Here is an 11,970-nt window from a genome sequence, read left to right on the forward strand (position 1 = left end):
GACAGTAAGAAACTTCTTCCCAGACTTTCTGACTTGCAGTGTGTCTATTTATAATGATGAAAGCAAAATGTTATTGGTAATGAAGTTTTAAATGCAAATATTGGCTGTACAAAGTATTTTTGTTTACTTTGGATGAAGAATGGTGATAAAGCTTGCCAGAAAGCACTTCTTCATTAGTCTTGCGTAGCCAGACCTTCATACTGACGACAGAAGGTCTGGACTCCATAGCAGCTTTTGTTGGCCAAGGACTGCCCAAAAGGACATCTGACAGACATGTAAAGCAACAAATCACAGTTTGTTTTGTTCAGTGTCATGTTTAGGGGTGTGAAATTGTAAAGTTGATGTCCCTACAGTAACAGACCAGTGTGCAAATGATTCGAGAACGTTGTTTAAGTTTATGATGGGATCATTGCTATAAACTCAATGGATTTCTTACTTCATAAAGGGGACTCACGTCTTAAGTGCTTTTCTTCCAAGGCTGAACGTACAGTATATAGGACCTAACTATCCTATTATCAGTTGACACAATGATTTCTGTTACAAGTTCTTTTCACTCACGCTATGATTCATTTCTCAGTTTCTCTTCCTGAGCCCTCACCTCAAGTGGAGACTTTTAAGAAGAAAGATGTCGTGGAGATTCTCTCCCATAAGAAAGCCTACAATGCTTGTGAGTAGAAAACAATGCTTCATATCTTTTTCCTAGTTATATTTCCTTTTTTTTTTTTTGAAAAAACACAACACAGTGCAAAAGTGTAATGGGCTGTAAATGGAAATTTGTGCTCAGTTTGGTGGAGTTTACTTGTAAATGTTTAGATCGGGGTGTAAAACTCTCCTGGAGGGCAACAGGCCTGCAAAGTTTAGTTATTAAGTTGTTATTTAGTTGTTATAATTGTTATTAAGACTCTTCTACTATCTTTATAGCAATCTTGATTGCCCATCTGAAGCTCTCACCAAGCGAGCTACGCCAGGTGCTGATGACGATGTCAAGTGAACGTTTAGACTCATCACATATTAAACAATTGCTCCTATATGCACCAGACGATGATGAGGTTAGAAAATACGAGCAGTACAGAGGTGACCCAAGCAAACTCAGTGAGCCCGATCAGTTTGTTCTACAGGTACATAACAAATTATATCCATGAATATTTATTTTCATGAATATTTATCAGGATTCTGTGGGTGCATTTGATATTATGATTATATGTAAAGTTTTTTTAAAATGTATATTGTTTATTTTCATTTAATTTAATATAATTCTAATATGTGTAATTGTGTATATATAGGGTGCTGGTCATATAATTAGGACATCATCAAAAAGTTGATTTATTTCACTAATTCTATTCAAAAAGTGAAACTTGTATATTATATTCATTCATTACACACATACTGATATATTTCAAATGTTTATTTCTTTTAATTTTGATGATTATAACTGACAACTAAGGAAAATCCCAAATTCAGTATCTCAGAAAATTTTAATATTGTGAAAAGTTTCAATATTGAAGACACCAGGTCCCACACTCTAATCAGCTAATTAACTCAAGACACCTGCAAAGCCTTTAAATGGTCTCTCAGTCTAGTTCTGTAGGCTACACAATCATGGGCAAGACTGCTGACTTGACAGTTGTCCAAAAGACGACCATTGACACCTTGCACAAGGAGGGCAAGACACAAAAGGTCATGGCAAAAGAGGCTGGCTGTTCACAGAGCTCTGTGTCCAAGCACGTTAATAGAGAGGAGAAGGGAAGGAAAAGATGTGGTAGAAAAAAGTTTACAAGCAATAGTGATAACCGCACCCTGGAGCGGATTGTGAAACAAAACCCATTCAAAAATGTGGGGGAGATTCACAAAGAGTGGACTGCAGCTGGAGTCAGTGCTTCAAGAACCACTACAAACAGACGTATGCAATACATGGGTTTTAAGCTGTCGCATTTCTTGTGTCAAGCCACTCCTGAACAACAGACAGCGTCAAAAGAGTCTCTGTCATCTGCTGGTTTTGGTCCACTGTGTTTTCTGAGGTCCAAGGTCAACTCAGCCGTATACCAGGAAGTTTTAGAGCACTTCATGCTTCCTGCTGCTGACCAACTTTACAGTGCCAAAGCTACCAGCACGTGGTTTAAGGACCATGGTATCCCTTTTCTTAATTGGCCAGCAAACTCGCCTGACCTTAACCACATAGAAAATCTATTGGGTATTGTGAAGAGGAAGATGCAATATGCCAGACCCAACAAGTATTTCAGGCAAAAGGAGATTTCTAAAAATCCTTTCTTTGTATTGGTCTTAAGTAATATTCTAATTTTCCGAGATACTGAATTTGGGATTTTCCTTAGTTGTCAGTTATAATCATCAAATTTAAAAGAAATAAACATTTGAAATATATCAGTCTGTGTGTAATGAATGAGTATAATATACAAGTTTCACTTTTTGAATGGAATTAGTGAAATAAATCAACTTTTTAATGATATTCTAATTATATGACCAGCACATGTATATTGTGTATATTAGATAAATTTTGTCTGTATTGTTAATGCTCAGATGCTATCAGTGCCAGAGTATAAGACCCGTTTGAAAAGCCTGCATTTTAAGACTGCATTGCAAGAGAAAACAGAGGAGATGAGGGGGGCCTACGACTGTGTTTTTAAGGCTTCACTGGAGCTCAAAAACAGCAAAAAACTGGCCAAGATTCTGGAGGTATAATTCCTTCATTTCCACCGAGTCATTTAGTTTCCACCCCGGCACACATAATCATACAGTCTTGAAAGCAAGCACACAAAGAAATTCATTCACAGATAAAAGATTGTTGAAGTGGCAGGCTTTTCATAATGCATACTCAAACACACCATGTCAGTGCACACATTGAATAAATATGATCTTCCTATCATGGAATTTATATTAACTTCTTTATTTTTTTCCAGTTTGTGCTGGCTATGGGGAATTATCTAAATAACGGCCAACCCAAGACCAATAAAACAACAGGATTTAAGATAAATTTTCTTACTGAAGTAAGCCTCATTGCTGTGCATACATCTTTTGCAGATGAGTTCATGAGGTTCATCGTTTATTTGTGTAAAGTTTATTTTTTATATGTATAGCCTTTATTTTTAACATAATATATTTGTAATCCAACATTTTTCTGGCTGAAGCTCAGTACCACCAAAACAGTGGATGGAAAGTCAACATTTCTGCATATCCTGGTGAAATCATTGTGCCAGCACTTTCCAGAGGTTCTGGACTTTAGGAAGGAGCTTGAGATGGTGCCACAAGCAGCCAAAGGTGAAGATCTACTTGAGTGACCAGACTTTTTTTTTCTATTCAGTTATGTGTGATAGTCCACATATATTGATTCATTCAAACACCAATTTGCACAATCCATGGTGCTTCTCATTTGTGACATTTGTGATTTGTCCAAGACATGTTTGTTTCCACAAAAAGTTCTGCAGAGATCAGATCTCTTTTATTTTTTTCATTGCTTTGTTCTCCACAGTGAATCAAAGAAACATCACTTCTGACTTTAATGACTTGCATGCAACAATCCAGGACATTCGTTTAGCCTGCCAGAAGATGCCAGCCACCGCTGAGGATCGATTTGCCATTGTTATGAGTGTATCCTTCAACCAAAACATCAAAATTGACTATATACTGTATGAGCTTAGCATGTCTTCTACTAAATTTAACTTTGACATATTTGTAACTATAAGACTTTTCCAAGCAAATTCAGGTCAGATACCCAAGATTATATGTGACCCTGCCTGGACCACAAAGCCAGTTAAAAGTAGCACAGGTATATTTGTAGCAGTAGCCAACATTACATTACGTTTCTTTTATACAAAAAATCATTAGGATATGAAATAAAGATCATGTTCCATAAAGAGATTTTGTAAATTTCCAACCGTAAATAAATGAAAACTTTTTTTTTTCATTTTTGATTAGTAATATGTATTGCTAAGAACTTCATTTGGACAGCTTTAAAGGCGATTTTCTCAATATTTAGATTTTTTCGCACCCTCAGATTTTCTAATAATTGTATCTCATTCAAATATTGTCCTATTCTAACAAATATCTTATTTATGCAGCTTTCAACTGCTAAAAAACTGTCACTTATGACTGGTTTTGTAGTCCAGAGTCAAATATACGCATTTCAACTACTGAATATACTTGATATCTGCCACATTAATCACAAACCACCTTAACTACTTGCATGTAGGGCTTTCTGGAAAACAGTCACCCTGCTGTGCAGTCTCTGGAGTCTCTGCAGCAGAGGGCAATGGAAGAGTTCTGCAAAGTCGCATCCTTCTTCGGTGAGGATGGAAAGGCCACCACCACAGAGAGTTTCTTCTGTATCTTTGCAGAGTTCATGGCTAAATTTGAGGTAGGTTTTGTATTAGACGACTTGATGGATATTTTCATGAAAATGTAGTAAATTAGGTGACTGTAGTAGAAAAATGTATTGAGTATTGAATAAATATTGAATAATCCATAGACAGGTGGCAAAAAATAGGCCACTCTTCCTTCCCAGCTCTCTTGAGAGCTGTTTTTCTTCACATTCTGCTCACTTACAACATGACTAGTTAACAGACATAGGCAATATCTCTTACAAAGTACAACAGCGAATGCACTGATAAATCAAAAGTAATAAAATACATCAATTTCTTTGCTGAACAGATATTTTTTGAATACTGGCTGATATTTCATTTTTGTTAATTTAACAATGAAAATAATTCATGATATATGCTGTGTACACTCTTCAAATTAAAGGTTATTTTTTGGCATCAGTGTTTCTATGAAAACCTTTAACATCCATAGAACCTCTTCAATGCACAAAAGGTTCTTTATAGTGGGAAAATGTGCATTTAATTATTAAAAAGGTTATTTTAAAGAAATAGTTCACCCAAAATTAAAATGTACTCGCTCTCAGGTCATCCAATATGTAAATGAGTTTGTTTCATCATCAGATTTAGCATTTCATCACTTGCTCACAAATGGATGTTCTGCAGTGAATGGGTGCCGTCAGAACGAGAGTCCAAAAAACATCACAATAATCCACAAGTAATCGGCACGACTTCGGCCTATCAGTTAACATCATGTGATGTGAAAAGCTGCATGTTTGTAAGAAACAAATCCTTAGGTGTTTGAACTTTTAAACCTCACATCCATTGGTGAGCAAATGATGTAATGCTGATGATGTCATCCACATTTCTTCTTGAATAGCCTAAGGGTGAGTACATTTTCAGCATATTTTCTTTTCACTGAAAAATTTGAGAAACCCAGAAGGTTTTTCAGTTGCATTGTTATGAAAACCCTCTTTTCGAATCTTTATTTTTAAGAATGCCATGAGGTTTATAAGCATTGTAAAGATATCATATATGTATTTCAATGTGTTTGTTGTGTGCTGTTGTGTGTAGAGGGCTTTGAGTGATATCCAGACTACAGAAAATCCTCCACGCAGTCCCAGGAGCCCTCGCGCGACCTCTCCTGTAGCCTGGTGAAGAAACCACCCAACATGAGGCAAACAAACTCGTACAATACAGACTTATATATAGCCTTATGGTAATTCAAGGACATGTGTAAGTTATAGCAAGTCCAGGCAAGTTATAAAGCTTGACTCTCAGGCACAGACTGGACAGGAACGCTTCAGAGCAAAATGTAAGGGAAAGATGAGAAATTGCTTTAAAACTTTTGAGCAGATTTGGTCTGGGACGTTCTTCACAGGATGGACTGTGTGATTGCTCTTGGCACTTAAAAACCAGGAATGGAGTCAAAAGTTGGGGTCGTGGATTATGTAAATCATAAGTGCAGTTAGATCAGATATTTAATGTAAAATGGAATCAGGACTGTGAGTATCAGATCTTGACTGACTTGATATTTTAATAAAGTTGTTGTTTAGGAAAAGTGCTTTAACAGTGTGTCTTAATTCTGCTTAAATGTATTTAAGAAACAACCTGGGTTAGAGTTGTCAGGTGGTCATTGTACTGTAAACAGATATTTTGATGAATGAATGTCTATAAATTGCTGATGAAGATTTCTTTTTAAAAAACTGCATATTTAGAGATATATTATTGCTTTACTAGCTATGAAAAACAATGATGAGCTAGATTATGACTTCACTATATGCATTTGGTATTTTTAAATATGAACTTTTAATGAACATTTAACTTTTGTGCTGCTTTAATTTCTTATATTATAAACAGTTATAATGAATGTTTAAAGGATTATAGGGAATATTCCGTATGATTTGTATTAAACTATTTGAATGTAAAAATTTAAAAAAAATTTATTAATTAATAAATAAGAAAAAAAAAATGAAATTCACACATATTCACACAGTCTTCATCAAAGTTTTGGCTGCTTTTGCAGGTGTAAAACTTTTTATATTTATATAGTAATATGCATCATGCGAACTCATCTTTTTTTAATCACCACCGAATGTAAAGAAGCAGGGGGCTTTTAATATGAAAACTGAAAATGCATGCATGTGATCATAGCATGCATTATTATTTATATTAATCTATGGGTCATTATTTCAATGTCAGTAAAGTAAAGCAAAGTGCTTCACAATGTTAAAAGCTGATTTCATGCTCTCATCATGGATGGGATGATAGCCCAAATAAAAAATTGAACGACTTGAACTTAAAGTGCCATATTAAGGTGAATTCATATCTGGTGGTGATATTGTAAATGCAAAAAATACACAAACTACTAAAGTTATAAACTCTTACAGGGCAGTACAGGACTTTTACTATTGTTCATTTTATTTTTGTTAGTATGTTTTCCTTTTTTTTTTGTAATGTATCATGCATAGTGAATGTTGCTGCTTCTACTCTGTATAAGTGATGTTGCAACATTGTTCTGTTGTCATTATGGTTTTGGTAATAAAACACCCTTACATTTTAACCAGAGTGAAGTGTTGCATGAAAGTGAGTGGAGTTTGATCCCTTTGATTGGAGAGGGGTCATATCTCTACACTACTGAGAGAAACTTCTGGGTTCATTCACTGGAGACCCTCTTTAAATGAACTTTTACTAAGTTAAAGACCCCTGTCTGTTTCTAGCCTGTCTTCAATTTTGCTCCTCTTGAGATTTTTCATTCAGCTTTGTTCAATTATGCTGGATGAGAAAGATAACTTTTCAGTGCTAGTGTGCTTGTTTGTTTTTGATGGGTTTGAATGATATTTAATGTGCATGTGTGAACAGTACTGAATATTAATTAGTATCAGTAAGAAGAATTAATAATGAACAATGGGATACTATTAACAAATTATGTTCAGATTTAGTGTAGGTTGCTGCTGTTGCATTTTTACTTACCTATTTCAAGTGAAATATGTACATCTGTTGTTGTTTAGTATTACATACTTGGGTATTAATTAGAATGACACGGTTAATAATGTTGTGATTTACAGGTTTAGGCTTAATGGGCCAACACCTTATTATCATTTACAATTTTGGCACGCTTAACCCGTTTAATCCCATTTTTTCCCAGGCATGGAAATATCCAAATGATGTGTCATTAGTAACCCTTTAAAATAATCAATAATTATTTTTTACTTTTTTGGGCGGAAAAGTGTGTGAAAAATTGTGTTTTATGTTCGGTCACAATTGAGACCAGTGGGATAATGTGTGTACTGAAATAGCATATATCATTTTTCCCCCCTTGAAATATCAGCTTCAGAATCATTCTGATGGTAACAAAGAAATTCTATGAAAAACAATTGCTTTACGACAGTGATATATTTGTGACATTCTCATCCACAGAATTTGAATGATTACTAAAACTTTATAGTTATACCTGAGGTCTGTTCTCAGCAAGTAGGATAAGTGTGGACTTCTCTGTTCTCATGAAACCAGATATGAGGAAGTCTCATAATCTGCTAAAGCATCTCTTGACTGATGATGATGGTCTGACAGCAGTGATCTACATCTACATTTTTTTTGTTAAGGTGGTTTGTGCATGCTAAAGGAGGCTCTTTACTCCCTGCTTACCTCAAAGTTCTGCCCTTCTTCATGATGGTGATTCCAGGCGTGATTAGCAGGATGCTTTACTGTGTCTGAAATACACCAAAGTTTAAGACCTCTGAACATCTAAAAGCACGATTTGTTATCTTAAAATGTATGTGAATGTGTTTGTGAATTGTAGACGAGGTAGGCTGTGGAGACCCAGATGTGTGTAAACAAGTTTTTGGGAATCCGGTGGGCTTCTTGGGACATTGCTTACACCAGACTGGTAATGGGGCTTCTCCTGCAGGTATCAGTGAGATTCCTAGATTATTTACTCATATGTAGGTTGTTTTTCTTTAGTTTTCAGTTTCTAGAACAGGTGGCCGTGATGAATCGTTTTCTTCTTGTGTGTTTGTCGAGGTCTGAGGGGTTTAATGATGGCTGTGGTGTTGGCTGCTCTCATGTCCTCTCTGACTTCCATATTTGACAGTTCTAGCACTATTTTCATCCATGGACCTTTGGAGAAACATCTGCCGCACTGCCTCCGAGTGGGAACTCATGATTGTGGGAAGGTATGCCATCAACAAGTTGTTATCACGTTCGATTTTAAAGGACAGTTCTTCTTTTTCTCCATCCTGTAAATGGCTATTTGCATTTAAATGTAACCAGAAAGACTTAAACATTGGACCGTTTACTTGGAAATTATAGATGGGTTGACGTCAACCTCCATCAATGGATAGATGTTACATTTTGGTTGGAAATTAAAATCGGGTTGACATTCAATTTTATGTTGGCTTGCATCTAAGCTTGCAAAGAGGTGGTCCATTTCTGGAAACATTTCAGTGTTTCTCGAAACTTTACAGTATTTTTTGGAAACTTTCAGAAAATCTTGACGTTTTCTTAGAAAGTGTCTGAAAGTTTTTGATCCCTTTGCAACCCTACTTAGATCAACTTGCATTGGACAGACTATTGGTTAATTAAAACCAATGAAATATCAGTGTCTAATGACGTTTTAATCTAATGTTGTGTGGATATTAACATTACGATGTTTTAGCATGTTGGTTTTTGATTGCCATAGGCTACCTCACGATTAACTGTCAGTGTTTAATGTCAATGTGATGTTTGAAAAAACTTGGAATTTTGGTAACAAAAATATCAACATAAACAGTATTTGTCAATGTTCTCCATCAAATTGACACTGGCATTAGACATCGTCCTGACACAGAATGGCTGTTTGCATTTAAAAGTACCCAGAAATGCTATAACGTTGGACAGATGTTGATTTGGTTGGATGTCAGAACTTATATTCAACTAAATATCAACATCTTACAATGTTGGGTGGCTAGAACAAATAAAATCCTTCTTTTGTTGGAGAGCGTTTGTTTCTGGTTAATCAACCTAGTTTTGTCATTCTACGACTGCAAATGCTAAATTGTTGTGCTCTTGTAAAGCTGGACTGTTTCAGCTACTGTGTGTGTTGCCATGTCAAAGAGTGTTTGTGTTGGTGTCAGTGCTGTCGATTCCTCTGGTTCAGGCCAGCCAGGGTTGGCAGCTCTTCATCTACATCCAATCTATCATCATCAGAGTATTTGAAGTGACCTTTTGTTGGAAATTTTAGTTTGAACACACTACTTATACTACAAAATAGCACAGAATAGTGCATAAGAATGCGATTTATGACACCTGGGAATCGATCATTCTCATAAATTTTTCTGTTGTGTTGGTGTAGGGTGCATTCTGGTTAAGTTAGCAACTTTGTTGGTTGCAATACCATTTCCCATTGCCAACCAACCAAGTTGCTAACAGGTTAGCCACTATGCTTTTGGGAAACGCACCCTAGGTTAGAAAACACACACACACACACACACACACACACACACACACACACACACACACACAAAATACCAACTCTATCCCAGTTTGCAATTTCAAAAAAAAAAAAAAAAAAAACCTTTGCATTCAGGAATGCCTTTTCATAAACCTTAAAGGGATAGTTTACCCCAAAATAAAATCATTTATTTGCCCTCATGTTGTTCCAAGCCAAACATTTCTGGCTTCCATTATAAGGAGAAAAAGTATCATAGAAATCAATGGCTACCGTAAACTGTTTGGTTACCGACATTTTTCAGAATTACAATTACTGGGTGAATTATCCATTTAATTTGTGAAATAAACTCATATAAATGGTTTGTTATTTTCCAGATCAGTCGTTTGACGTGGTACACACACGATCCTGTGACAGAAAGCAAAGAGGATGTGGTTTCAGATTTCCAGATGATCAAGGATGACACACAGTTCTCAGAAGACATGGAAAATGATGCATATCCTACAAAAGAGGGTACTTTGTCCAATCCATATGCAGGCACAGATAAATGATGTTGTAAATTGTATCATTTATCCCGCTCTATTTCTTTGATAGTCCAGTTTTCCAGCAGAGGGAGACAAAGTCATTTCATATTTTTCAATGTTTTTAAATGAGGTTAAAGACTTAAATATCTACATCACAATTAATATCTGAACATCGTTGCTTTACATAAAAATTGCAATCTGCAAACAAATTATTTATAAAATGCACTAAATCTCCTAGTTATATTCATGTAGATAATACTTGTTTTCATGTAATTCTGAATGCATTATTTGTCAATACTCCAGTAGTTCTGCGTCCAGCAATGCGGGTTCCTCTAAACTTAAATCTGTTCTGGATCTGTGGAATGGAGAAGCAGACAGGAGATAAACCCAAGTTGAGGAAGACCCCTGTATAAGACCCCTGGTAAACACCAACCTCACTGTCTGTCTGTATATCAGTGGCCGTGTTTCTCTTCACTTACTGCGCACAGTCACTTGTCCTTTATAATGTATTCTTTATTGTGACTGCAGTGAAAGCAAATCTCCACGCAGTATGTACTTAATAATAAACCAATATTCTTATTTATAATAGATCATAAATCAGTTTTTACTTTTTTTGCAACCAACACTTCACCAATTTGTCCTTGTTGTTTCTGTAACTTAAACCGTATTTCAAAAAACAACTGGTTTTGATTTCTGTAAGCATTTTATTAGATATATAATCAGAAAACAGTTGCCGTGTTGAAAAACTGAATTTGTACCAACATTTATTCACTGGAGGCACTGGAGAACATGAACCAGAATTCAGATGGAGGGAATGTGCACACACATGTACAAAAGGGGATGAAACCGAAAAAAGAAAAAGAAAAATCAATATGTACAATTAAAAGCCAATTAAAGATAACATATCCACAGAAATAAAGACACATACTCACTCTTGAAAAGACTAAATGGCTTTCTAGCTGACAGTTCCTGAGCTTGACTGATCCATTAACCCTTTCATTCACATTTATGTTGTCAGTGCTGTTTTTGCATTGCATACAACATGAAATAACCCCCCCTAAAGCTCTGTCACAGGATCATACGCTTTTTTATATATATATATAAAAAAGCATCTTTGGTCATTTTGGAGAATAAAGTATTTCATAATAGTACATGCAGGGTTTATTTAGTATATACACCACTAAAGTAAACCCTGTAAAACAGTTACAATTGTTAAAAACTACTAAGCTAATACAAAAATGACTGTCATGTCATAACACTACATTGCAGTCAGTATTGCACCCCAGGAAAAATACTTAAAAATACAAATCATATGCTTTATTAAATCAACTGTACCTGTATAACCATTATGTTTCTTAAGGTTTTTTTTTTGTTTTTTTTTTAATACAATTTTTGTGAAATCTTCAAAAACGAAGTATTGAAAGAGAAAAGGAATGATAAAAATAAATGTGAAAAAGAAAAAACATTCACCATGATAACCAACAAAAACATGAAGCAAAGTGTGTGAGACATCAGTTTTTTCAAGGCACATATATAACCCTTGTTATGCAAAACATCACTAAATTGAAAGACATTCATACTTGATTAAAACCCAAACTAACTTTATGCTATTTTTGGATGAAGTCAAGAATGTATAGCATGTTAATGTGCATACTGTTTTTTGTTTTGTTTTCCTGGTATGTAGTTACAA

General features: G+C 35.2%; 1 protein-coding gene across 1 annotated transcript in view; it reads left to right on the forward strand.

Moving 5' to 3' along the window:
* LOC132111084 (delphilin-like) overlaps positions 1 to 5,533 on the forward strand; it is a 25,302-nt gene extending 19,769 nt beyond the window's left edge. Inside the window, exons 16-23 of the mRNA XM_059518595.1 lie at positions 578 to 667; positions 922 to 1,118; positions 2,536 to 2,691; positions 2,916 to 3,002; positions 3,144 to 3,273; positions 3,485 to 3,603; positions 4,205 to 4,369; positions 5,403 to 5,533. Of these exons, the coding sequence (XP_059374578.1) occupies positions 578 to 667; positions 922 to 1,118; positions 2,536 to 2,691; positions 2,916 to 3,002; positions 3,144 to 3,273; positions 3,485 to 3,603; positions 4,205 to 4,369; positions 5,403 to 5,486 (1,028 nt within the window). The 3' untranslated portion in view covers positions 5,487 to 5,533. The remainder of the gene's footprint in view (positions 1 to 577; positions 668 to 921; positions 1,119 to 2,535; positions 2,692 to 2,915; positions 3,003 to 3,143; positions 3,274 to 3,484; positions 3,604 to 4,204; positions 4,370 to 5,402) is intronic.
* Positions 5,534 to 11,970: the final 6,437 nt, after the last annotated feature.

Source organism: Carassius carassius, chromosome 1 (assembly GCF_963082965.1).
Source record: "Carassius carassius chromosome 1, fCarCar2.1, whole genome shotgun sequence".
In the NCBI taxonomy this organism is placed as follows: Eukaryota; Metazoa; Chordata; class Actinopteri; order Cypriniformes; family Cyprinidae; genus Carassius; species Carassius carassius.